Source organism: Eschrichtius robustus, chromosome 12, assembly GCF_028021215.1.
Source record: "Eschrichtius robustus isolate mEscRob2 chromosome 12, mEscRob2.pri, whole genome shotgun sequence".
In the NCBI taxonomy this organism is placed as follows: Eukaryota; Metazoa; Chordata; class Mammalia; order Artiodactyla; family Eschrichtiidae; genus Eschrichtius; species Eschrichtius robustus.
The window spans coordinates 40,558,653-40,585,851 of record NC_090835.1 but is presented as its reverse complement, the minus strand read 5'-3'; the positions used below and the strand labels follow the sequence as shown (position 1 = coordinate 40,585,851).

The window sequence follows — 27,199 nt, the reverse complement described above, 5'->3', positions numbered from 1 at the left end:
ACTTAATGGGTAGAAATTCCGAAGTATCAGTGAGAGATAGCCTACAGACTGTGACTTGTTTAAAATGTCCCAAAATAGTACTACACAGTTCAATCACATGACCTTATTTGTTAGAACTGGCTTTGACAACAAATTTTACCCTTAAAGTATTCATTACATTCCACCAAAGATAGATATAAAAACCCTATATAAGTTCCTATGACAATTTGAAAATCAATTCCAAATATTTTAATGATAGTCCCTTGAACTATGTGTACCAATCTCCTCAACATAGTTCCTTTTGAAGAGTAATAATCATTTCACTGAGTTCTGATAGTTGCTTTAAAATCAGTCCGTACTGAGCTTTACATTTTTGTAGATATTTTAAGAAAAGCTCAGTTTCAGAAAGTAAATACAGTTCGGTTCTCTAGCTTATTTTTTTAAAGAGCCTTCCACTCTCCCTGTCTTTGAGACAGTTACTAACAACACAGCAAAGGTACATCAACCAATAAATACATACTAAACACTTGCAGTGAGTAAGAAGGTAAAGCAAGTCTTATCAATGTTCAACTGAAAAATCTGGCTTTAATTCAAAGGGCACTACAGCATTCTGTTAGTTCTCAGGTTCACAGCTCATTTACACAAAATACACTATCTCTGGAACATAAGTTGAAGAGAAACAAGAAGACGTGGCTCTTTGGGGCCTTCCTTAAGAGCTGGAGTTGATAGCAAACTAGCATAATAAATGTTTAAATAATATGTATGCCTTACATCTACATTTTTACTTTTACCAAAAACACTTTTGCTAGACAAGTCAGCAATCTACTTTTTGTGTCTTAAAGTACTACATACTACTTCTAATTTCTCAAAGAGCTTTTATTATCACACATCATATGATTCTAACAACTATGCCATGGGATCAGTAGGGCAAGGAACACGTTCCCAGAAATGGTACTACAGGTCGAAGTGCCTTCACACAAGGTTGCAGAGTGGTAGGATACGGCTATTTAATTCCTAAGCTCAGGGCTCTTCCCATAACACCTGGTTCAAGAAACTATTTGGTGGAGATTCGGTATCTTACATTATTTCAATTTAAGAAATGAATGAGGGCTTCCCTGGTGGTGCAGTGGTTAAGAATCCGCCTGCCAGAAGTTGAGACACAGATGTAGAGAATGGACATATGGACACCAAGGGGGGAAAACTGCGGTGAGGTGGGGATGGTGGTGTGCTGAACTGGGCGATTGGGATTGACATGTATACACTGATGTGTATAAAATTGATGCCTAATAAGAACCTGCAGTATAAAAAAACAAACAAAACAACTAATACTAAACTTTCATTGGGTTATTTGTATGGAAATATGTTAATATAAATGTTTCAAAAAAAAAAAAAAAAAAGAATCCGCCTGCCAATGCAGGGGACACAGGTTCAATCTTTGGTCTGGGAAGATCCCACATGCCGTGGAGCAACTAAGCCCATGCACCACAACCACTGAGCCTGCACTCTAGAGCCCGCAAGCCACAACTACTGAGCCCGTGTGCCACAAATACTGAAGTCCGCACTCCTAGAGCCTGTGCTCCGCCAACAAGAGAAGCCACCGCAATGAGAAGCTTGAGCACCTGAACGAAGAGTAGCCCCTACTTGCCACAACTAGACAAAGCCCGTGCGCAGCAATGAAGACCCAACATAGCCAAAGATAAACAAATAAAATAAATACATTTATAAAAAAAAAAAAAGAAAAAAAATGAATGAGGGGGCTTCCCTGGTGGCACAGTGGTTAAGAATCCAGCTGCCAATGCAGGGGACGCGGGTTCGAGCCCTGGTCTGGGAAGATCCCACATGCTGTGGAGCAACTAAGCCCATGCGCCACAATTACTGCGCGTGCACTCTAGAGCCCGAAAGCCACAACTACTGAGCCCACATGTCACAACTACTGAAGCCCGTGCACCTAGAGCCCATGCTCTGCAACGAAGAGAAGCCACCACAATGAGAAGCCCACACACTGCAATGAAGAGTAGCCCCTGCTCGCCGCAACTAGAGAAAGCCCACATACAGTGACAAAGACCCAGTGCGACCAAAAATAAATAAATTAAATTAAATTTTTAAAAAAATGAATGAAGGACCTCCTTGGTGGTCCAGTAATTAAAAATCCACCTTCCAATGCAGGGGATGTGGGTTCAATCCCTGCTTGGGGAACTAAGATCCCACATGCCACAGGGCAACTAAGCCCGTGCACCACAACTACTGAGCCCGCGCCTCAAGTAGAGATCCCACGTGCCGCAACTAAGACCCAACGCAGCCCAAAAAATAAATAGTTAATTTAAAAAAAAAAGAAATGAATGAGCTTTATTTTAGGCAAAATCAACTGGTTTTAAAGTCTATCAAGACTTCTGACTGAAGTCAGATTAAAGACAACCATATTTTAGTGCTGATCTCCAAAACCTAAAATAATGCTTTAAAAAAAATTACAGGAGTGCTTGCTGTGGCAGCACATACTAAAATCGGAACAATACAGAGAAGATTAGCATGACCCCTGTACAAGGATGACTCGCAATTTGTGAAGTGTTCCATATTTTGGGGGGGTTAGCAGATGTAAGCTTTTATATATAAAATGGATAAACAACAAGGTCAGAGAACTATATTCAGCAGCACAGAGAACTATATTCAATATCCCAGGATAAGTCATAACAGAAAAGAATATAAAAAAAGTATATATGTATAACTGAATCACTTTGTTGTACAGCAGTAATTAACACAGCATAAATCAACTATACTTCAATAAAAAAAATAAAGTAAAATGAAATTTTATTCTTTTTTTTAAATGTATTTATTTTATTTATTTATTTATTTTGGCTGTGTTGGGTCTTCGTTGCTGCGCACAGGCTTTCTCCAGTTGCAGTGAGTGGGGGCTACTCTTTGTTGCGATGTGCAGGCTTCTCATTGTGGTGGCTTCTCTTGTTGTGGAGCACAGGCTCTAGGCACGCGGGCTTCAACAGCTGCAGCACGCAGCCTCAGTAGTTGTGGCTCACAGGCTCTAGAGTGCAGGCTCGGTAGTTGTGGCGCACGGGCTTAGTTGCTCCACGGCATGTGGGATCCTCCTGGACCAGGGCTCGAACCTGTGTCTCCTGCATTGGCAGGCGGATTCTCAACCACTGCGCCACCAGGGAAGCCCAAAATTTTATTCTTATTAAAAAAAAAAAAAAAAAAAGCTATAGAAAACATGCTGAGCTAAGTATCCAGACCAACCTTCCAGCTGAAAAGAACTAAAAATGCTGGGTAAAAATACACACTACATCTTCTAATAAAAGTAAAAGAGGAATGGAGAATTCCCTGGCAGTCCAGTGGGACACCATCAAATTTACCAATATACACATGAAGAGAGAAAAGAACAAAAAATTCATGAAGAAATTATGGCCAAAACTTCCCAAATTTGATGAAAGACATGTACTTACACATCCATGAAATTCAACAAACTTGAAGCAGAATAAACTCAAAATGATCCACACCAAGACATATTATAATCAAAATTTCAGAAGACAAAGAGAAACTCTTAAAAGCAGCAAGAAAGAAATGACCCACCATATATAAGAAACTGTCAATAAGATTAACAGCCAATTTCTATTCAGACACCATGGAGGCCAGAAAGCAACAAGAGGAGCTATTTAAAATGCTGAAAGAGAGACTTCCCTGGTGGCGCAGTGGTTAAGAATCCACCTGCCAATGCAGGGGACATGGGTTCGAGCCCTGGTCCGGGAAGATCCCACATGCCGCGGAGCAACTAAACCTGTGCACCACAACTACTGAGCCTGAGCTCTAGAGCCCGGGAGCCACAACTACTGAAGCCCGTGCGCCTAGAGCCCGTGCTCCGCAACAAGAGAAGCCATGGCAATGAGAAGCCTGCGCACTGAAAGGAAGAGTAGCCCCCGCTCGATGCAACTAGAGAAAGCCCGTGTGCAGCACAAAGACCCAAAGCTGCCAAAAATAAATTAATTAATTAATTAAAAAATAAAATAAAATAAAATAAAATGCTCAAAGAAAAACTGTCAATCAAAAAGTCTGTGTCCTGAAAAACTGTTCTTCAAAAATGCAGGAGATGAAAAGATGCTCCACATTATATGCCATCAGGGAAATGCAAACTGAAATAATGAGATACAGCTACACACTGATTAGAATGGCCCAAACCCAGAACACTGAGAAAACCCAATGCTGGAGAGGAATGGAATATTATTAAGTGCTAAAAAGAAAACAGCTAGCAAGCAATGAAAGGACACTGAGGAACTTTAGATGCAAATTACTGAGAACAGCCAACCTGAAAAGATTATATACTATATATTCCAATTATATGACACTCTGGAAAGGCACAACTATGGAAATAGTAAAAGGATCTGTGGTTGTCAGGGGTTAGTGGGAGAAGGGATGAACAGGAACAGGACTTTTAGGGCAGTGAAACTATCCTGTGTGATACTGTAATGGTAGGTACATGTCATTTATACATTTGTCAAAACCTGTAGAATGCCCTACCCCAAGAGTGAACCCCAAGGGGCTTCCTAGGTGGCGCAATGGTTAAGAATCCGCCTGCTAGGGGCTTCCCTGATGGCGCAGTGGTTGAGAATCTGCCTGCCAATGCAGGTGACACGGGTTCGAGCCCTGGTCTGGGAGGATCCCACATGCCGCGGAGCAACTAGGCCCGTGAGCCACAACTACTGAGCCTGTGCGACTGGAGCTTGTGCTCCGCGACAAGAGAGGCCGCGATAGTGAGAGGCCCGCGCACCGCGATGAAGAGTGGCCCCACTTGCCGCAACTAGAGAAAGCCCTCGCACAGAAACGAAGACCCAACACAGCCAAAAATAAATAAATAAATAATTTTAAAAAAAAATAGCAACATACCAAAATTATTTAAAAAAAAAAAAATCCACCTGCTAACACAGGGGACATGGGTTCCAGCCCTGGTCTGGGAAGATCCCATATGCCACGGAGCAACTAAATCCATGCGCCACAACTACTGAGCCTGCGCTCTAGAGCCTGCGAGCCACAACTACTGAGCCCGCATGCCACAAATACTAAAGCCTGCGTGCCTAGAGCCCGCACTCCACAACAAGAGAAGCCAACTCAATGAGAAGCCCGCACACCGCAACAAAAAGTAGCCCCGCTCGCCGCCAACTACGGAAAGCCCACGCACAGCAATGAAGACCCAAAACAGCCAAAAATAAAAATAAAATAAAAAGAGTGAACCCTAAAGTAAATTATGATGTCAGATGATAATGATGTGTCAATGTTAAGTTCAATCAACTGTAACAAATGTACACGCTGAAGCCAGATTTTGATAATGGGGGAGGGCCATGTCCCATATGTGAGGGCAGGGGGTATATGGGAAATCTCGGTACCTTCTACTCCATTTTGCTGTGAAGCTACAACTGCTATAAAAAAGGTAAGAGAATGGTATGAAATTTACGTTAACTTTAATTTAAATGAAACTAACAAATTTCTTGAAAAATCCAACTCACCAAAACTGACACAAGAAACAGAATCTAATCCTATATGTTAAAGAAACTGAATTGGTTATTAGAATCTTCCCACAAAGAAAACTCTAGGCCGAAATGATTTCACTAGTGAATTCTATGAAATATTCAAGGAAGAAATAAATCAATCTTAAGAAAACTTTTATACCAGCAAATCAAACCTGGTAATATATAAAAAGGATAATATATCATAATCAAACAGAGTTTATTTTGGAATACCAGGCTAACTGAAAATCAATGAATGACTGAAATTCACCATATTAACAAAATAAAGGAGAAAAACTTTCTGATCATCTCAAAAGATGCAGAAAGCACAAGACAAAATTCAACAGTCATTCACAATAAAAGCTCTCAGCAAACTAGGAATAGTAGACAATTTCCACAACCTGAATTAAGATCATACTTGAAAAACCTACAGTTAACATTGTACTTAACAGTACAAAACAATGTTTTTCCACTAAGAACTAGAATAAGGTGTGAATTCCTGCCTTAACCATTTCTATTCAATGAGTCAGAGGTGCTAACCAATGCAGTGACACAAGAAAAAGAAACAGAAAGAATAAAGATCAGGAAAAAAAGAAATATTATAAAGTTATAGTAATCAAAAAGTTAGTATGAGCAAAAAGATGGACATTTAGATCAACAGGAGAAAATGGAATCCAGATACAGACCCAAACACATCTGGTAAACTGATTTTCAACCAATGTGCCAAGGCAATTCAACACAAACGGTGGCTCTAAAATAACTGGATAACCTGCTGTATAAAAAAATAAATAAAATTAAATGTAAAAAATTTTTTACATAAAATAAAATAAAATAACTGGATATCCACACTGGAAAGAAAACCTCAGCCCTTACTTCACACTAAACATAAAAATTAACCCAATATATATAAAACCTAAATCTATAAAATTTCTAGAAGGAAATAAAGGAAATAATCTGCAACTTTGGGGTATACAAAGGTTTCTTAGAACACAAAAAACACAAATCATAACAATCGATAAATTGGGCTTTATCAAAATTTAAAACTTTTGCTCTTACAAAGATACTGGTAAGAAACAAAAAGTCAAATCACAAACTGGGAGGAAATTTTGCAATATATATATCATAAAGAACCTGTATCCAGAATAAAAATATATTTATATTCTTATATTTATAAAAATACAAATTTTAAAAAATTTATTTAAAAAAAAAGAACTGTGCAGAAAAGAACACAGCAGGCCTGAGATTACTATCCTCAGTAATGCCTGCTTGCTAGTTGGTCTTCGGCTGGCACCTAGGAATTGATTCTCAGAGTATTACTAGTCAACAGTTAACTAATAAGAAGAGTGGTTCACTGTGCCTAGACTATTCATGCAAGCAGTGAGGTTTGTGATAAATATCTGGTTTCCTTCTGGGAGTCTGGAACTGTAGTATGTGCTAGGCAAAAGGTTTCCATGGACAGAAACACTGCATACGTGCTGCCACATTTTCACTGCTGGGGGAAGAGTGCACTCTATGTGACCCCCTCATATGAGGGAGAGCATAAGGAAGCCTGCAGCATGGATTCCTGCAGACTACACCTGTGTCTTTTTCCCTTGTAATCAGGCTATGTATACTTACTACATTACTGTACCAAATCTTAGTTTTGAGTGTAACTATATGCTGAGTTCCATGAGTCCTTCTAGCAACTCGCTAAATGTGGGGGGTGGTCTCGAGGACCAAAAAAAAAGTTATTTAAATAGGCAACACACAAAAGAAGATGTACAAATGGTCAACAAGCACATAAAAAGATGTTTAACATCATTAGTCATTATGCAAATTCCATGGATATGTAGTGGAATCTAATGCTTTAGATAAAATTGTAAAGACTAATTACAACAACTGTTGGAAAAAATGCAAAGGAACTTGGAACTCATACACTGTTGGATGGTATCTAAAATGATACAACCACTTCAGAAAAGAGTTTGACAGTTTCTTAAAAAGTTCAATGTTACCAACCATATGACCCAAACATTCCACTCCTACCTATTTACTCAGGAGAAGTGAAACCATGTCCACAGAAAGACTTGGACAGTAACACTGATAGGAGCTTTACTTATAAAGCTGGAAACCCAAATTCCATTAAAGAGTGAAAGGATAAATAAATTGTAGTTTATCCTTACAATGGAATACTAATCAACAATAAAAAGGAACAAACTATCAATAAATAGAACAACACAGATGATACGTATCTCAAAATCTGTATGCTGAGTGAAAGAAGCAAGGCAAGAAAAAAAGGATATATACTGTGGGATCCATTAACATATATTTCATGATACTGTAAATGAATCTGTATGTCAGTGATTGCCTCGGGACAAGTAGAAAGGAGATGGATTATGAAGAAACTGTTGGGGTTGATGGAAATGTTCATTATCTGAACTCATCATATATTAAGTATGTACATTTACTGTACATCAATCATACCTCGGTACAGTTGGAGAGGGAAACGTTATGGGAAAAGAAAAAGGGAAATGAAAAAAAGTAAGAAATAAGTTTAAATAAATAAATAAATAAAACATCACCCAAATGAATGAGAAATATGATATCAGTGAACTAAGGTTTCTACTACTGAATCCACACGGTATGGACGGGACTACAGGCCTGCCATTAACACTAGTCATATACTGATAGTTTTCTGGAGCCCTGGTCAACACCTGGCCCAGCGTGTCCTCTGCCTGGCATACAAGTCCAGGCTTGCAACACAACAGCCCATACCTTGCAGTCCACCAACCTCTAACTGATCATGCTAGATCGTTTAGGCTCACTGCCCTTGCTGGCAGTGAATGACAAGAGCCAGAAGCTACCTAATTACACTTTTCAGAGACTTATTCTTTTTTCTACAGTAATTTGTTTTATCTACAGGATTATGGCTGAGCATTTCGCTGGACTATCCCATTTTGGCTCAATTTCTTTTTTCATGTTTGCAAATACTTCCACTAAGGCTCACAGCACAAAAGAATACATATGATTCCATTCACGTAAGATTCAAAGACAAGGGACTTCCTGGGTGGTGCACTGGTTACGAATCCGCCTGCCAATGCAGGGGACACGGGTTGGAGCCCTGGTCTGGGAAGATCCCACATGACGCAGAGCAACTAAGCCCGTGCACCACAACTACTGTGCCTGCTCTCTGGAGCCCGTGAGCCACAACTATTGAAGCCCACGTGACTAAAGCCCGTGCTCCGCAACAAGAGAAGCCACTGCAAGGAGAAGTCCAAGCACCGCAACGAAGAGTAGCGCCCGCTCGCCTCAACTAGAGAAAGCCTGTGCGCAGCAACAAAGACCCAACGCAGCCCAAAAATAAATAAATAAATAAACAGAAAGAAAGACCCAAAGACAAGCAAAACTACACTATCTTGTTCAGAGACACATACAAACACAGTAATACATACAAAGGACAGCAAAGAAAAGACTACAACTCGGGGAAAAAAGGGTTTCTAATTGGGGAAGGAATACATAAGAATTTCTGGATTGGTGTTAATGTTCTATTTCTAACCCGGGTTGTGGTTAAATGGGTGTTCTCTTTGGAATTATTTATGTCAACATCTGCTTTATTCATTTTCTGTATGTTATACTTTAAAATAAGTTTAAAGGAAGGAAACTAAGTGCTTGCTCCACAAAGTAACTGTCGCATGCGATTCACTTAAATGTCTGCCTGTATTCGACTTTCATCAGAGTTCTAAGCTACAAAGTTAAAGGGCTAACTTCCAATACATAGACAATACTCATATTCTTCTTTATAGTCCCATGTTCCAAAAGACAGACTCTCCACTCTGAAATTTAGCGAATGGCAGAGTCACAGTTGCAAATTAAATGATAATTTTTAAAAACGTTTTTAATATTTATTTATTTATTTTGGCTGTGCTGGGTCTTAGTTGCAGCACGCAGGCTTCTTACTTGTGGCATGTGGACTTCTTAGTTGAGGCATGTGACCTCTTAGTTGCGGCATGCATGCAGGATCTGGTTCCCCAACCAGGGATTGAACCTGGGTCCCCTGCCTTGGGAGCACAGAGTCTTACCCACTGGACCATAAGTGAAGTCCTGATAATTAATTTTTTAAGTGTTGACAAGTTGCAAATCTTGAACATATTTATAAACATCAACGTATTTAAAATTAAAATCTTCAACTTCTTTAGACTCTGATTTGATCTTCTAGTAGTCTTCTAGATCTTAGAGCTTTGCTGTTTTTAAACATAGGTCCTTATGATCTATTTTATTATTTTTTTTAAGATTTAATTTTATTTATTTTTGGCTGCATTGGGTCTTTGTTGTTGCATGTGGGCTTACTCTAGTTGCTTCCAGTGGGAGCTACTCTTCATTGTGGTGCACGGGCTTCTCACTGCAGTGGCTTCTCTTGTTGCAGAGCATGGGCTCTAGGCACTCAGGCTTCAGTAGTTGTGGTGCGCAGGCTCAGTAGTTGTGGCGCACAGGCTTAGTTGCTCCGTGGCATGTGGGATCTTCCCGGACCAGGGCTCAAACCCGTGTCCCCTGCATTGGCAGGCGGATTCTTAACCACTGCGCCACCAGGGAAGTCCCCTTATGATCTATTTTAAAAGATAGAATACGACCCACGCACCTATGGTCAATTAATACATGATGAAGGAAGCAAGGATACACACTAATTATCAGAGATATGCAGATCAAAACTGCCATGACGTATTACCTCACCCCAGTCAGGACGGCCATCGTCAAAAAGTCTACAAACAGGGCTTCCCTGGTGGCGCAGTGGTTGAGAATCTGCCTGCCAATGCAGGGGACACGGGTTCGAGCCCTGGTCTGGGAGGATCCCACATGCCATGGAGCAACTGGGCCCATGAGCCACAATTACTGAGCCTGCGTGTCTGGAGCCTGTGCTCCGCGATAACAGAGGCCGCGAGAGTGAGAGGCCCGCGCACTGCGATGAAGAGTGGCCCCCACTTGCCACAACTAGAGAAAGCCCTCGCACAGAAACGAAGACCCAACACAGCCATTTAAAAAAAAAAAAAAAAAAAGTCTACAAACAATAAATACCGGAGAGGGTGTGGAGAAAAGAGAATCCTCCTACACTGTTGGTGGGAATGTAAATTGGTACAGCCACTATGGAGAACAGCATGGAGGTTCCTTAAAAAACTAAAATTAGAACTACCACATGATCCAGCAATCCCACTCCTGTGTATATATCTGAAGAAAACCATAATTCAAAAAGATATATGCACCCCAATGTTCACTGCAGCACTATTTACAATAACCAAGACATGGAAGCAACTTTATATCCATTGACAGGTGGATGGATAAAGAAAATGTGGTATATATATATACAATGGAATATTACTCACCTATAAAAAAGAATGAAATCATGCCATTTGCAGCAACATGGATGGACCTAGAGATTTTCACACTAAGTGAAGTAAGTCAGACAGAGAAAGACAAATATCATATGATATCACTCATATGTGCAATCTAATTTTAAAAAATGATATAGGGACTTCCCTGGTGGTCCAGTGGCTAAGACCCTGTGCAGGGGGCCCAGGTTCGATCCCTGGCTGGGGAACAAGATCCCACATGTATGCCACAACTAAGAGTTCTCATGCTGCAACTAAGAAGTCCGCATGCCGCAACTAAAGATCCCACATGCCGCAATGAAGATCCTGTATGCCGCAGCTAAGACCTAGGGCAACCAAAATGAATAAATAAATAAATAAAATAAAATAAAATAAAATAAAATAAAATAAAATAAAATAAAATTTTAAAATGATATAAATGAACTTAAAATAGATAACCAACAAGGACCTACTGTATAGCAGAGGGAACTCCACTCAATTTTCTATAATAACCTACATGGGAAAAGAATCTGAAAAAGAATGGATATATGTATATATATATAACTGAATCACTATGCTGTACAGCTGAAACTAACACAACATTATAAATCAACTATACTCTTAATAAAAATTTTTTAGTAAATAAATAAAATAAAAATATAAAAAGTAGAATAACAAAAATTGTCTAGCCTGTAGTTACAATTATGTTTGTGCTATGCATGCAAATGTACTAAGCCTTGAAGGGATTATGGAATAACAAGAATTTTTACTTGTGGAGGTAAAAAATATTTCAATTCATATTATGTTTACCTATGCAATATATTTTTAGCCTTACAAAGTACTTTTTCCCCCTAAATCTTTCTAACTTCTCAGCACTAGATAGAACCTACCCTATGTTGAGCCAGCTGTTTAATATCCAATATGACTTAGGAAGTTAGTACATAAAGTTCCATTTTGATTTTCAAAAAAAACAGCCCAAAGAGTGAACTCCTACACCAGTCCAGTTTATTCAGGAAAAAAAGCTTTTTATGTAAATAGCTTACATGTTTCACTAAAACATTCTCTGCTTTATTGTCTCTCTCCTCGATTTTTGTTTTACACCATTACACATTTTATCAATCCCTTTCATTTGGAAAAAAGCTAAACACTATTCTGAGAGAAAAAGAAGTACATCTGGTCCCACTGGCACTAAGTCATGAATTATTTTTAATTTTGGTTTATTCCTAAAAATATTCTTCTCTAATCTTTAAAATCTGGAAAAACAATAATGGTTTACTTCCCTGGAGTTAAATATTCCACAAATAAAGTCCCTTGTAAATACTATTTTTTAAGACACTCATACAATCCTAATTAGAAATACCAAAAACACAATGTGAATCACCTTACATATAATACTTCATATAAAGCTACATGTAAATTTTATTCTAAATGATTTTATACTTGATAAAATGTAATCTATAAGTATTATATTACAGTGTTTTAAATGATGAAAACTTCAACCAGTTCCTGATTTGATAACTCTAATCCAGTTGATAATATAAGAGAACACGAAATAAACACTCAAGTATTTGGAGGTAAAGGAACATGGAGCTTTCAAATGATTCAGAATAATATGCCCAAACACGTAGAGAAAAAGACAATGCTAAAGCAAATGTGGTTAAATGCTAAAACTTCGTGATTCTAAATGAAAGTGAAAGTTCTTTATACTATTCTTGCAAATTTTTACTTTCAATTAATTTTAAGTTACCCAAAAACCTCAATTGGTCACATAGTTCAGAAAATGAAATATGCTGATTATCCAGTGGAGTAGTTCCCATTTGTTAAAAAATGAGCAAGTACCTCAATATCTAACAATGTATTTATAAATTATATGCATGTACTTACTATAATGCTAATATACTACACATACATATAACTTAAATCACATATTAAGAAATAGGTATTTTGGGGCTTCCCTGGTGGCGCAGTGGTTAAGAATCTGCCTGCCAATGCAGGGGACAGAGGTTCGAGCCCTGGTCTGGGAGGAGCCCACATGCTGCGGAGCAACTGGGCCCGTGGGCCACAACTACTGAGCCTGCGCGTCTAGAGCCTGCGCTCCACAACAGGAGAAGCCACGACAATGAGAAGCCCGCGCACCGCGATGAGTGGCCCCCGCTCGCCACAACTAGAGAAAGCCCACACACAGAAACGAGGACCCAACACAGCCAAAAATAAATAAACTAATTATTTTTTTTAAAAAAATGGGTATTTTGAAAGCATTAGCTAAAAAATAATTAAAATAAAAGGAATGATCTTGCTCTGCAAATGTGAATTCAACCAGTACCCGGTAATTCCCTAATCTCTTCCTCTAATTCAACCTGTTTTCTAGAACTCCAGATCTCATTTCCAACTACCTATAGGATTTCTAAACCTGAGGTACCTACAGGAGAGCCAACCTCAACACAGACTAAACTGAGTACCTTTCTCCAGAAACCTGCTTTTATACTCTGGCTTCCACCTTAGTGAGAAAGGAATCTGCTCAGTGTAGTCATCCCAGTCAATTCTTTCTTATTTCAGCCCCACAACCCACCCACCATACAGACAAAAAAAAAAAAATCACAAAGTTCTACCCCCTTGCTGTGCTTCCCAATCACTTTCAAGATAAAAGCCACACTTCTAACACAGTAAACCTGTCATTTTATGACTGATTCTGGCCCATATCTCTGCCTACTGTCCTCAGTTCTAACCCTGTTGAACTATTTGCAACTACATTAAAAGCCTTTAGGCTTTTATATGTTGCTATCACTGCCTGAAAATCCGATCTTCCAGCATGTCCCTAAAGAACTCATACTCTACTTTCAGGACTCAGTTCAAATGTCCTTTCCTTTGGAAAACATTTCCTGAGATGAGGAAAGTCAAAGGCTCTATTCACATAGGTCACCAGAGGGTAAGTCAGTCCCCTGAAGACAAACAATACACTGTATTACTCCTTGAATTCTTAGAACTTGGCACATAATCAAATGCTAAATATTTGCTGAACTCAAATCAGTGAGGAATGGACTTCCCTGGAGGTCCAGTGGTTAAGAATCCACCTTCCAATGCAGGGGACGTGGGTTCAACCCCTGGTTGGGGAACTAAGATCCCACATGCCACAGGGCAACTAAGCCCGTGTGCTGCAACTACTGAGCCCACATGCCACAACTAGAGAGAAGCCCCCGCACCGCAAGGAAGAGCCTGCGTGCTGCAACTAAGACCCAACTAAGTCAAAAATAAATAAATAAATAAATAAATAAATAAATATTTTTTAAAATAAAATAAAAGCAGTATAAAAACAAACATTATTTTAAAAAAAAAAGAAAAGAAAACAAACTTCACCTTCCAATGCAGAGGGTGTTAGTTCAATCCCTGGTCAGGGAGCTAAGATCCCACATGCCTCACGGCCAAAAAAACAAAATATAAAACAGAAGTAATACTGTAACAAATTCAATAAAGACAAACGGTCCACATCAGGGCTTCCCTGGTGGCACAGTGGTTAAGAATCTGCCTGTCAATGCAGGGGACACAGGTTCGAGCCCTGGTCTGGGAAGATCCCACATGCCACGGAGCAACTAAGCCCACGCGCCACCAATACTGAGCCCGCGCCACAACTACTGAAGCCCACACGCCTAGAGCCTGTGCTCCGCAACGAAGAGTAGCCCCTGCTCGCCCCAACTAGAGAAAAGCTTGCACACAGCAACGAAGACCCAACACAGCCAAAAATAAAATAAATTTAACAAAAAAAGATCCACATCAAAAAAAATCTTAAAAAAAAAAAAATCAGTGCAGAAAAGCAGCACCCTTTAATAAATGTTGTTGGGTTAACCAGATAATCATATGGAAAAAAGATAAAACTGCTTTTCTTTTTTTTTGTGAGCACTGGATCCACTGCTCACAATGAATACCAAGATAAATTCTTGATGGATAACAGAGTTACATGTAAAAAATGACACTACAAATAGTGTAGAAATTTGTTCTTCTACAAATACTAGAACAACACATGGCTGGAATCCTTTATCACCTACAAGTGGAGAAAACTTCCCAACGTGATTCAAAAAATTACGTCCATATATTTGACTTAATGAAAATAAATGTCTGGAGAGCAAAAATACCATAAGTGAAATGAACAGACTTACTGCAATATCAGTAAAACCATATTTTTTATTCTCAATTATATCTGAGAAATCAGTGAGTTATTAAAACAAAAAGTTTAGAGATGAAATAAGAACACACAAATCAAAAGCTTTTGAGATTTATAAAAGGTCTACCAATAATAAATTCAGTAGAGGCAACAAACAGCAGACTGGAAACTACAAAAATCCGAATCAGAGAAATGAAAGACAAAAATTATGGGAAAACATAGCACAGGTAGTTCCCGGAAATCTAATATCTGTACAATCAGAGTTCAAAAATATAAAGAAATACAGGATGGCAGAGAAGGCTAACAGACTGAATGTTCCCTGAGCCAAAGAAACAAAACTGAGTCTTCAGATCATGACTTACAACAACTAGACATATTTATGAATTTTAAAGATCAGTATTAAAAAAGGGGAAATCAGGGACTTCCCTGGTGGCGCAGTGGTTAAGAATCCGCCTGCCAGTGTAGGGGACATGGGTTCGAGCCCCAGTCCGGGAAGATCCGACATGCCGCGGAGCACCTAAGCCCGTGCACCACAACTACTGAGCCTGCGCTCTAGAGCCGGCGAGCCATAACTACTGAGCCCGCATGCCACGACTACTGAGGCCCGCACACCTAGAGCCCGTGCTCCGCAGCGAGAAGCCACTGCAATGAGAAGCCTGCGCACCACGACAGAGTGGCCCCCACTCGCCGCAACTAGAGAAAGCCCATGCGTAGCAACGAAGACCCAACGCAGCCATAAATAAATAAATAAATAAATAAAATTTCAAAAATTAAAGAAAAGGGGGAAATCAACAAGTAGTATCAGATTTTTCTGTACAAAATCAAATGTTAAGAGAAGAACAAAACCTTCAAATTACAAAAGGAAATAAGGCATAACCCACTATTTCTATACCAAGCCAAACTTTCAGTCAAAATACCAACTGCAAGGAGAACAGAATCATATTCTCACATAAGCTCAGAAGAATCCCACCTACAAAATATAAAAAAATTCCAAGAAACAACATTCTAGCCACAAGAACTGCATCAGGAGAAAAAAATGGAAAAGACTTAGTACAGTAAAGACAATAAAGAAACTACAACATAGTAAAATGTTAACAGTTAAGTCTAGGTAATAATTGTTGTGATGTTTAATGCAAATTTTAAATGACTCCTGAAAGAGATGTTTCCTACAGTTCAAAAGCAATAATGTCCTATAGCTAAAATTCTGTAGCGATTCCTCCTTTTTCCTATTCTATAGGATAGCAGCATCAAAATAAAGAGCTGTAGGCTGCACCCAAGAGTACAGAAACTGAAGATGTTCCAGTGTGATAAGCTGATGTACTTACAGGGAGTTTGGTGAAGGCCGGGTTGGTGACATGTTTCCCAAAGGCATCTTCCTGGAACTGGAGAAGCTGTACCACCAGCCCAGCCAGTGTTTTATTGGTAGGAGCATCCGCATGAACATACTGCAAGATAAAGACAGAAACTCAAAAACTGGGACAACTGTGCAGAAGACAATGTTAGCTTACTTCCCAGTACCTAAGTACCGGCCTGGTGGCAGATTTTTAAGTGTCTGAGACACTTACATAAACAAATACTGGGAGCCGTGGGGAGGGACAGATAACATATCCTTTCAGTTAACAGATCTTAAGAATGAGAAATACTATGCCCAAGAAACCAAACCCAAGTGTCATCTCATCTGCACCTGGACCTAAATTAGATGGTGAGATCCTGGACCTCAAACTTGAGCCTGATGCTACTGAATTGGCCTAAAAGTTTGTTCGGGTTTTTCCATAAGATGTAACAGAAAAACCCGAACGAACTTTCTGGCCAACCTAATATAATGGAATGAGACATACTGGCCACTATATTTCGCATGTGGCCAGAGAGCCAACTGTGTTACAGTTTTTCAAACAAGTCCACAAATTCTTTGACTCCTCTCAACAAGAGGTGGGGATCTATGGCCCTCCTCTATTGAATCAGGACCATCCTTAGTGACTCGCTTAAAACCATTAAAATGCAACAGAAGTGATACTGTGTGACTTCTGAAGATAAATCAAAAAAAATCATGCAGCTTCCATATAGTTCTTTTGGGACACCCACCTTTGGAGCCCTGAACAACAATGAAGTCCAACCACCCTGACATCACCATACTGAGGAAGCCCAGGCTACACTGAGAGGCCACATGGAGAGGCCCCAGCTGCTGTTCAGAAGACTGACAGCACAACCACCAGACACATGAGTAAAGATGATTCCAGGTGATTGTGGCCCCCAGCTGTCAGGTCACCCCCAATCATCAAACATCCCCAGTCAAGGCCCCAGACACCACTGAGCAGAGACAATTGGCCTTACTGTGCCCATCCAAATTCCAGACACACAGGAACTCTAAGCATAATAAAATGGTTGCTTTTATGCATTAAAAAAAATACATGTGTGGGCACTTAAAAATGGTTAGGATGGTAAATTTTGTAAGTTTTTTACCACAATAAAATTTTTTTAAAACAAACGTACATGAAAAGTTATCCATGCTGATGTGAATAACGTCAAGAAGGCCAAATTCGTGGTAGACAGCAAGCAAGCATTACAGCAAGGAAAGATAAAGGGTATGTGACAGGGAAAGCATAAATTACTGAGTTCAATTAAATGCAAAAATTTAACTTAGTATTAAGCATTCACTATCACTTTGAAAAGCCATCATTTTTTTTTCTTTTAACCTCCAATTTTTTTTTTTTATTCATTTATTTATTTATTCATTCATTTATGGCTGTGTTGGGTTCTGTGCGAGGGCTTTCTCCAGTTGCGGCAAGTGGGGGCCACTCCTCATCACGGTGCGCGGGCCTCTCACTGTAGCCGCCTCTCTTGTTGCGGAGCACAGGCTCCAGACGCGCAGGCTCAGTAATTGTGGCTCACGGGCGTAGTTGCTCCGCGGCATGTGGGATCCTCCCAGACCAGGGCTCGAACCCGTGTCCCCCGCATTGGCAGGCAGATTCTCAACCACTGCACCACCAGGGAAGCCCTAACCTCCAATTTTGAGCAGGAAAAAACATCTATACTTCCTTCCATAAAAAAACTAAAAGTTTTCTTCCTGGAAAAAACCTCTTTCCCAGTACCACCCAACATTTCAAGATAATGTTTCTATTGCAATAAATAAAGTCTAAGGGATACATATACAGCAAAATATGAGCTACACAGTCTACCATTAATTACTATGCCTTAAGTTGACTGGCTCTCAAGATGTGCTACTGTCCATCAAAGACAGAGCATAATATAAAAGGGCAATTCTTCTTAGAGCTTAGTATCCTCGCAAATTTTTATTTGTTCAGGTATGTTAGCTTTCCACTCTAAATAGAACAACCAGCATGCAGTTAACTTTGCTGAAGACTGGTTAACTTTGCTGAAGACTGGTATTTTGTTGGAATTTTTTTTTTTTTTTAATTTTTGGCTGCACTGGGTCTTCCTTGCTGCGTGCAGGCTTTCTCTAGTTGCGGTGAGTGGGGCTTCTCATTGTCGTGGCTTCTCTTGTTGCGGAGCACAGGCTCCAGGCACGCGGGCTCAGTAGTTGTGGCTCGCGGGCTCTAGAGCACAGGCTCAGTAGTTGTGGCACATGGGCTTAGTTGCTCTGCGGCATGTGGGATCTTCCCAGACCAGGGCTCGAACCCGTGTCCCCTGCATTGGCAGGCGGATTCTTAACCACTGCACCACCAGGGAAGTCTGGAATGCTTTATTTTACATGAAATCCCCAAGACCAAAGGTTGGTAAAACCCAGTCTACTGCCTGTTTCTGTGTGGCCCACAAGCTAAGAATGGTTTTTACATTTTTTAAATGGCTGGGAGAAAATTAAAAGAAAAATAATATTTCATGACACATGAATATTACATAAAATTCAAATGTCAGTGTCCATAAATAAAGTTTTATCAAAACACAGCACACTCATTCATTTGCACATTGTCTATGGCTGCTTTCCTGCAAGAGCAGAGTTGAGCAGTTGCAGCTGAGACTGCATGGCCCGCAAAGCCTCAATATTTACTCTTGCCCTTTACAGAAAAAGTCTGCCTATCCCTGTTGTAGACTACTCCTTTTTGTCCTTACAGATAGCTTCCTTTTATTTAATTTAAAGGTGTCCTGTAAAAACACATTTCCTTAAGGCCACAAAGTGAAACAAGTATATCAGACATGAGCCAGTAACTGGAAACAAGTTTCATACAATTAAGCACATAAGATGTCAATTCTGTTAGTCTAAAATAATGGTTCTCAAGTTTTAACCCCACTTACTAATTCAGTAAGTCGGGCCCAAGAATCTGCATTTCTAACAAGTTCCCACATGACACTACGTGACTGGGAACTACACTTTAAGAACCACTGGACTTTTTTTCAAAAATCTACTTCAAATATTATCATATATCTCAGTTAAAGAACAAATTTTATTATAATTTAGAAGTTAAAAACCAGGTAAGCAATTTTTAAATGTTAAAAACTTCTTACAATTCCCCTTTCCTACAATGCCAATTCCCATAAAAACCAAGTTTACTTTTCTGAGGACTATAAACTTTCAAGTGAAAACTTAACATCAGATTTTTTTTCCAATTTACTCAACATAGTAAATCTTTAATAAGTAACACTCAATTTTGAAAGTAATCAGTGATACTCAACATAGTATAATCTTTAATAAAGAATAAACTCTTCAAGTCTAACCCACAGAACTGGCAAAGTATGTTGTACATACCCACAAGATAACTTTATAATCTTTAATAAGTACAAGCTTCTCAAAAGAATCATATAATGTACTGCAAGTTTTTCCGCACATGGTAAAGCAACGTGAAAAATTAATAACCGTAACTTTTTATTTTTCATATACCTGCAGACAACTGAACAGCGCCAAATCCTAAACCTGAAAGACACCATTTGGAGGAAGGTTGTTCGGCGAAAAACAAACCAACCCTCCAGGCAAAAAGTAATTTTTAATGACTTACATACATAGCTTTGTATATATTCTAAACTTCACTACTATCTACACAATTCATTTATTGTCATTCAGAATGAGAAAGATTTCATGTGGACAACCCTACAGTTTCAGAATAAAGATGGCCAGGTGCAAAGCCCAATCAAAATGATTATATTAGGTATTTTAAGATCCAATTTTTAAACTATAAAACATTTTTAACTCCATTTACTTTCTCCAAATCACCCACAAAAATGATCAAACATTAAAATGTATGCAAGAGATGACACTTTTAACTAATAAATTAAATCTGACATTAATAAATTAATGTCAGATTCATACCCTCTCAAAAGGCAGTCAATGTACGACTATAAGATTTTAACTCGACTTATAAAAATTTCAAAGAGTAACATTCTATTTAACGAATAAGAATGAAGCAGGGGGACCCAATGTATCATTATACATGGCAAAAGTATCACTACCACCTCAAATTTATATAATCCTACCTTCGAGGACTATCTCATTTGATTCGAACAACTGTCTATGGGAGTCACAGTCTTACTCCCAACTTACAAATGAAAAATTAAAACACGGAAATCAAGTCACCTGCTCAATGACACCAATTAGCAGCCAAGAGTACTGAACTCACGTCTTCCAACCTAACGTAATGCTCATTCCACTATCCCATACAGACATAAGTTCATTTCAACTGCTTCCAAAAATCTCACCTAAACATAAAAAGTTCTTAATAGCTTTCAAAATAATGAATCCTGATTAAAGGGAAAAAAATTAATAATTATATAGACTACTTCAGTCATAAAAATTTTATCTTTTGATCAAAAAAAAGTTCAACAGAATGTTTTACTTAAGACAACAAAAAATTTTTTAGTCTCAAAGTATTCTGATTAAGAAAGTTAGGAGGATATGTTTAGAAAGTTGTTATCAATAAATCTGCTTTATATTCCCTGTGACATTAATATAGTATCAAAAGTTTAACTTATCCATAAACAATTCTATTGTAGCAGATGTCCCATCTGGGAAAAAAAAAGTCTTAAACTGTTAAATACTTTATGTAAAGGGCACTGAAATGCCTTCCTTGGGCAATCTACTCTATTTTAGAAATCTTTGTTAAATCCAAAGCATCTTTATTTAAATCATCCTAAAATCTTAAATCTTATTTCAGGGGCAAGCCAAACTTCGGGAAGAAACTTACCTGGGAACTTAATGGCTTATAGATATACTTCACCTTCACAAGGTTTTATCATCTGAAAATCACTCTGAACTAGGGATAGAAACATATCTTTCAAAGTTAGGATGAAAGATATGCACCCAAAAAAAAAAAAAAAAAAAAGAAAGATATGCACCCAGTAATACAAAGCAGGCAGCTTAGGTAGATAAACAAGCTTCCGCACTGCTAGTGGACTGAAAATGCAACCTCAGGCAAACAGTTAACCTCTCTGTGCTTCAGCTTCCGCGTACCTAAAGTGGTCACCTCCTCTGGACTCCTTTGGCTAGCTGAAGCTCATCCCAGTCAAAAAGTATTCACTCTCCTTTCTGTACTGCTAAGCCAAATGTATCAACAAAGCCTAAATAAACAGATTTCTATACTAGTTAATCTGTTCATTCATGGAACAAATATTTACTGAGCACCTCCTATAGGCATTCAGAAGACAAAAACGATACAAGGAAGTCCTCTTTTAATTTGAAATCACTTGGGTTTTATAAGTAGGTGCCTATGTCTATCTTTTCCACAACACTGTCAGTTCCTTAAAGAGAGGGATTATGTGCAGCCAAAAAAAAAAAGGGGGGGGTGGGGGTTGGAGCCAGGCAGACCTTTGAATTCCAAATTTGCCACTCCTAACTGTAATTCTTAGAGAAGTTACTTAAATCTCCACCCTCAGGTGTCTCTCACGTGGAAAATGAAGTAAATAATATCTTATCATTCAGAACTGCTGTGAGGATTTAAGTGACTTATGTTTTAAATGCCTGGGTAAGATGGATGCTCAGTTGTTCACTGAGTGCATACATAAACCCATCAATAAAAATGCTACTATCAATGTCATGTTTATTTCATTTATTTGCTGAGATTTATGAATTTGAAAACACACTATTAAATGCAATAGAAAAGTTTAGTTAAAACCTATCAATGTGTATACCAGGTAGAGATATATCCTGTACAGAGGAAGCAAAGAACCTTCTGGTAAATATTTTCACCACACCAACACCACTCTCAGAGGCTGATAGGATTCTGACTGTCAGGCCCAAGGGATATACAATTCTTAATCTGCGTAGGCCCAAGAAACACACTCTAGCTTTAGGAAACACTGAGAGGTCAAACCTAACTTTAACTTTGTCTTTAAGGCCTCAGGCACACTGAGCCAACACTAGCCTACAGTCTTCAACACTTTGGGACAAATCCTGCAATCAGCCTCACAGCCACTTCCTCACCCACCCAAACAAATCTTTTAAAGATTATCCAAGCCTAAAGCTGCCCTCTTAAAATTGGGCGCAAAGAGATGCACAGAGTTTGGAGAGGTAGAAATTACTATTACTGTATTTCCCTTTTTCTTTTCCCTTCCTTGCTATCCAAAGGAATATTCCGCCTATTTCTCTTTGTTAAAGCTACATTGATAAAGTAATACAATATTATATGTCAATTATATCTCAGTAAAACTGGGGTAAAAAATCCAGACTGGGGGGAATAAATACATTAAGGTATATTAATTTAAGATCCAAAGTACTGGCTGAAGGGCACATGATAAACAATACTTTAATAATATAAATATATTCAATTCCCTTAGCTACTACCAGAAGCTCTATTGCCAACACCAAAAAAGTGACCAATTTACCATTGTACAAGGAAAAACAATATTCTTGTCTACCTACATGTAAATGAGAAAAAGCTACAATCCCAAATGTGACTGCAAAATTTCAGGGGGGAAAAAGTCAAAGAATCAAAAAATATACTGTAACTAAAAATATACATCGCCTCTCACTTCCTAAAACCTCAGATAAGAAATGGTCATTTATTAAAGTACCACAATGGAACACAAAAGAACCCAAGATCCCTGCCCATGCCTAACAACTTCCAAAAGCTGATGGGCTCCACTGCGCTGTACACCCCAAATGAGTAGGTTCCTAGACTACCTTTTCATTCATTCCAACAAATATTTACTAAGCAACTACTAAAGGCGAGACAATGAGATCAAACATGTTCCGGGACACGTTGTAGTGAACAGGCCTAACAAGGTCCTTGCCCCAGGGCTATGGTCCACAACGGGGGAAGTAGAGAACTGAAAAGGGTGTTCCGGAAATTTGGGGGCAAAGAGAGTATTTTTGGCAGTCCGCGTCCTTACACCTTCTAAGGGAGTCATTCCTAAATAGTCACATAAAGGGGAAGCTAAAAAAATATTTGTTATAAACAAGAGACTAACTTACAACTTTTAATACCACTGACTCAGCGGAACTTACATTCCAAAGGTAGAGCAAACAGGTAAATGAAAATAATCTCAAAAAGTGGTATGAAGAAAACAAAGGTGATATGAAGCGGGTGATCTAACATGAATGGGGTTCTCAGGGAAGGCCTCACATTAGCCACAAGTGAACATTAACTCTTGCACTCCCACTATACATAACCAGAAGTAGTGAAGTAAAAACCGTCATTTTTTAATATTAGTTCTCATGAATATTGTAATTATATTAACCTGCTGTAACCAACGTCCGAGTACAATCGTCCATAGTCCGTCTTTAGCATACCAACAGCAGGTAGTAAAACCTTAATCACCTCACTTGACTTTGAAGACTAGTCTCTAAACAAAACTTGCCGCTTTTACACCTCTGGCTCAGACAGTTTTAATAATCATTGTTCACACACCTAAAGCAGCCCAACAAAACAGTAAGATTCACACCCTCCGGGTCGCTGAGCTCGACCTGCTCCTGCAGGAGCAGGCAGGGGCTTTCGCCCGGGGTGCATGGGCTCCCAAGAGCGGAGCTCCGAGGGCCAGTGGAGTCCCGGGCGCGCGGACGCCGAGAGCGCACCGCGGGGGCGTGGCGGGCCCTGCGCCTGCCTTTGTTGTCCCTCGTGGCGCGCGGGGGGAGGGGCGGCCAGAAGCCCGCGAGGCCAGTAGCCGCCCCCGGCCCCCGTCGCGTGGCCTCCCGGACCCTACGAGCGCGCGAACCCACCTTCTTGTAGTGCTTGCCCAGCCAGACCCGCACCGAATCCAGCTGGGACACCGTCTCCGGGCTCTCCCAAAACTTGCTGGTCGGGCCCCCGTCCTTCCGCCGATAAACTGCCAGGCCCGCGGCCGCCGCCGCGCCTCCCAGACCCGCGGCGCCTGCCGTCGCCCCCAGCCCGCCGCCGCCCGCCGCCGCGGCCATCGTCGCCGTACGTCGTCCCCACCGCCCAGCCCGCCCCGCCCCGGCCCTCGCGGCGTTCCTCGTTCGCACGCGCGCGCGCAGCCGCCACCTCTGCCTCCCGGCCCCGCCCAGTCAGCCCCCTTCCGGCGCGGAGGCCCGGCCCCACCCCTTCTCGGGACCGGCGCCTAACTGACGAGGGCACACGCATACGCATGCGCAGCACTCTCTCCGGGCGGGCCTAGGGCGAGCTCCTCCCCCGCCTCTTCCGCCAGGCTGTAGGACAGCGCACAGTCTCCGCCCCCCAGCTTCGGCTTCTGAGTGTGTGGCTGTTTCCCGGATACCTGCGTCGAATCGTTATTCAATCTACTACTGCACGGAGGTTCTGTGTCATCGTCCGCCACCGCCGGGGAGAAAGGGGCTGGCGTGAGATTCTCCGAGAGGAGAACCCGTTTAGGGTGTCGCGTGCTGGCGGAGGAACCCACACGCCGGATGGGAATCTGCGCCTGCCCTGCTTGACCTCAGACCTTCTGCACCTAGTGACCCTGTCGTCCTTTGTAAACACCTATTTGGGACCGCCACCCTTTGCAACAGCTGTTCCCCTCTGATTGTCACTCAGGCGCTTTCAAATCATAGCTTAAAGGTACTTCAGAAAAGTGATCCCTGACCATGCAATCTTGAACAATCATTCTCACTCGACATTGTCGGCGTAACACTCACCGTGACCTGGCATTTTACTTATTTTCTTATTGAATACTTTCCACATAAATTGCATGAGACCCTAGTCTTGACTTGTTCGCAGGTGTACCTTCAGTGCTGGGAACAGTGCCTGTTACCTAACAGATGTTCAATAAATATTTGATGAATGAGTGAATGACCTACAGGGAGGCAGAAGGCAAATAATTTTAAATTATTAACGAAATATGATTGGCCATTATGGGGTTTTGAACTTAATGCTATCTGACCCCTGAACAGCAAGTGACTAATTGCTTGTGAGTTTTTAAGACCAACTTTTAAGAATGAAGACACTGTGATCAGGGAGGAAAGGAGATTTCAAACACGTGAAAAAACTGGAACAAAGTCTTTAAAGTGTGAAAGCATACTTGGAGAAACTCCTTAAGCCCATGGAGTGGAAGCAGAGATGTTATTTGGGGTGGCAGTGAGTTTTGAATATCCTGTAAGCATTAGAAAACCAGCTTGAACAGAGAGAATGACAGGACCAGATTTATCGATTAGGAAGTAGCTACTGCAGCACTGTGAATGATAGAGTAGAGGAAGAAAGGCTGGAGAAAAAGGCATGGACAACAAAAGAAAAAATAAATTGGACTTCATCAAAATTAAAATCTTTTGTGCTTCAAAGTATACCGACAAGAAAATGAAAAAACCCACTGAATGAGAGAAAATATTTGCAAATTATATACCTGATAAGAGACATACCCAGAATATAGAAAGAACTCTTACAACTCAATAATGAAAAGAGCAAGAACCCATTTGACAAATTAACTAACAACCAAATGGAATAAACTTGGTACATGCAACATCATGGATGAATCTCACAGATATTATACTGAGTGAAATAAATCTTACCCAAAGGGATATATATAGTATGGTTCAATATATATGAAGTTATAGAACAGGCTAAACTCTGAAGTATGGTTCCCTCTGGGGAGTGGAGGGGAAGGAGGGACATGAGGGTATTTCCTGGGGTGATAATAAGTTGTAGTTTGAAATAGATTTGCATTACACAGATGTATACCAATTATGGAATGGTAAAGAAAATTTATGCATTTTACTATAAATTTCCCCTCAAAAGAAAAGAACACTAAACAAATACTAAACTCTCATTCAAAATATGCATGCTAAAGTGTTTAACGGTGAACTGTACCTTTCACACAGCTCTCCAAACTGCAAGCTAAAATTCACATAGCAATCTATCAAAAAGTATTTTTATTGCTCAATAGGTGAAGAGTTGATTAGGTTTCTTCAATTTTGAGGAAAAGAAAAGAATTGGAAACTGTATGATTGATGCCAGTTGTTACAGTCATTAGCTTTCTCAGTTTCTGGGAAGGATACCAAAAGGCTTCTCTAAAATGTATCAAAGACTAGTGTTTAGCAAATATTTTCTATAAAGTGTCAGATAGCAAATGTTTTAGGCTTGCAGGCCATATGTTCTCTGTCACAACTACTCAGCCCTACCATTGTAGCACAAAAGCAGCTGTAGACAATACATAAATGAGTGAGCATGGCTGTGTTCCCAGTAAAATTTTATTTACAAAAACAGGTAGCAGGGGCTTCCCAGTGGTGCAGTGGTTAAGAATCCGCCTGCCAATGCAGGGGACACAGGTTCGAGCCCTGGTCGGGGAAGATCCCACATGCCGCGGAGCAACTAAGCCCGGGCGCCACAACTACTGAGCCTGCGCTCTAGAGCCTGCGAGCCACGACTACTGAGCCCATGCACCACAACTACTGAAGCCCACACACCTAGAGCCCGTGCTCCGCAACAAGAGAAGTCACTGCAATGAGAATTCCGCGCACTGCAACGAAGAGTAGCCCCCGCTCAGCAATGAAGATCCAACACAGCCAAAAAAAAAAAAAACAAAACAGGAGGCAGACAGTTTTTGTTTGGGATGATGAAAATGTTTAAGAGATGGATAGTAGTAATGATTGCACAAGACTGTGACTGTACTTAATGTCACTGAATTGTGCACTTAAAAGTGGTTAAATTGGTAAATATTATTATATATTTTTTACCACAAAAAAAAAAGCATATGTGGCAGGCCAGATTGGGCCTGTGCTATAGTTTGTTGACTCCTGACAAAGACTATTATACCTATTACCTTTAACTTAGAAGCATCTTGTTTAAATCAATTTACTCAGATCTGCTTGAGAAAATCACAATATTGCTTATTTCATTGAACTTTTACAATATTTTTGGTAAAATACTTCTATCACA

The 27,199-nt window shown here is 40.0% G+C and overlaps 1 protein-coding gene and 1 non-coding gene across 5 annotated transcripts in view; one reads left to right on the top strand and one right to left on the bottom strand.

Annotated features, from left to right (window-relative positions):
- The window catches only part of SMARCC1 (SWI/SNF related BAF chromatin remodeling complex subunit C1), a 185,908-nt gene extending 161,638 nt beyond the window's left edge, over positions 1–24,270 (bottom strand). For all 4 annotated transcript variants that reach the window (XM_068557306.1, XM_068557307.1, XM_068557308.1 and 1 more), the window contains exons 1-2: positions 24,076–24,270; positions 16,301–16,420 (exon numbers count right to left, since the gene is read on the bottom strand). In XM_068557306.1, coding sequence (XP_068413407.1) covers positions 16,301–16,420; positions 24,076–24,270 — 315 coding nt within the window. The remainder of the gene's footprint in view (positions 1–16,300; positions 16,421–24,075) is intronic.
- LOC137774374 (U6 spliceosomal RNA) lies at positions 2,455–2,556 on the top strand. The gene has a single exon (XR_011075895.1). It is a non-coding gene; the product is annotated as a U6 spliceosomal RNA (small nuclear RNA).
- Positions 24,271–27,199: the final 2,929 nt, after the last annotated feature.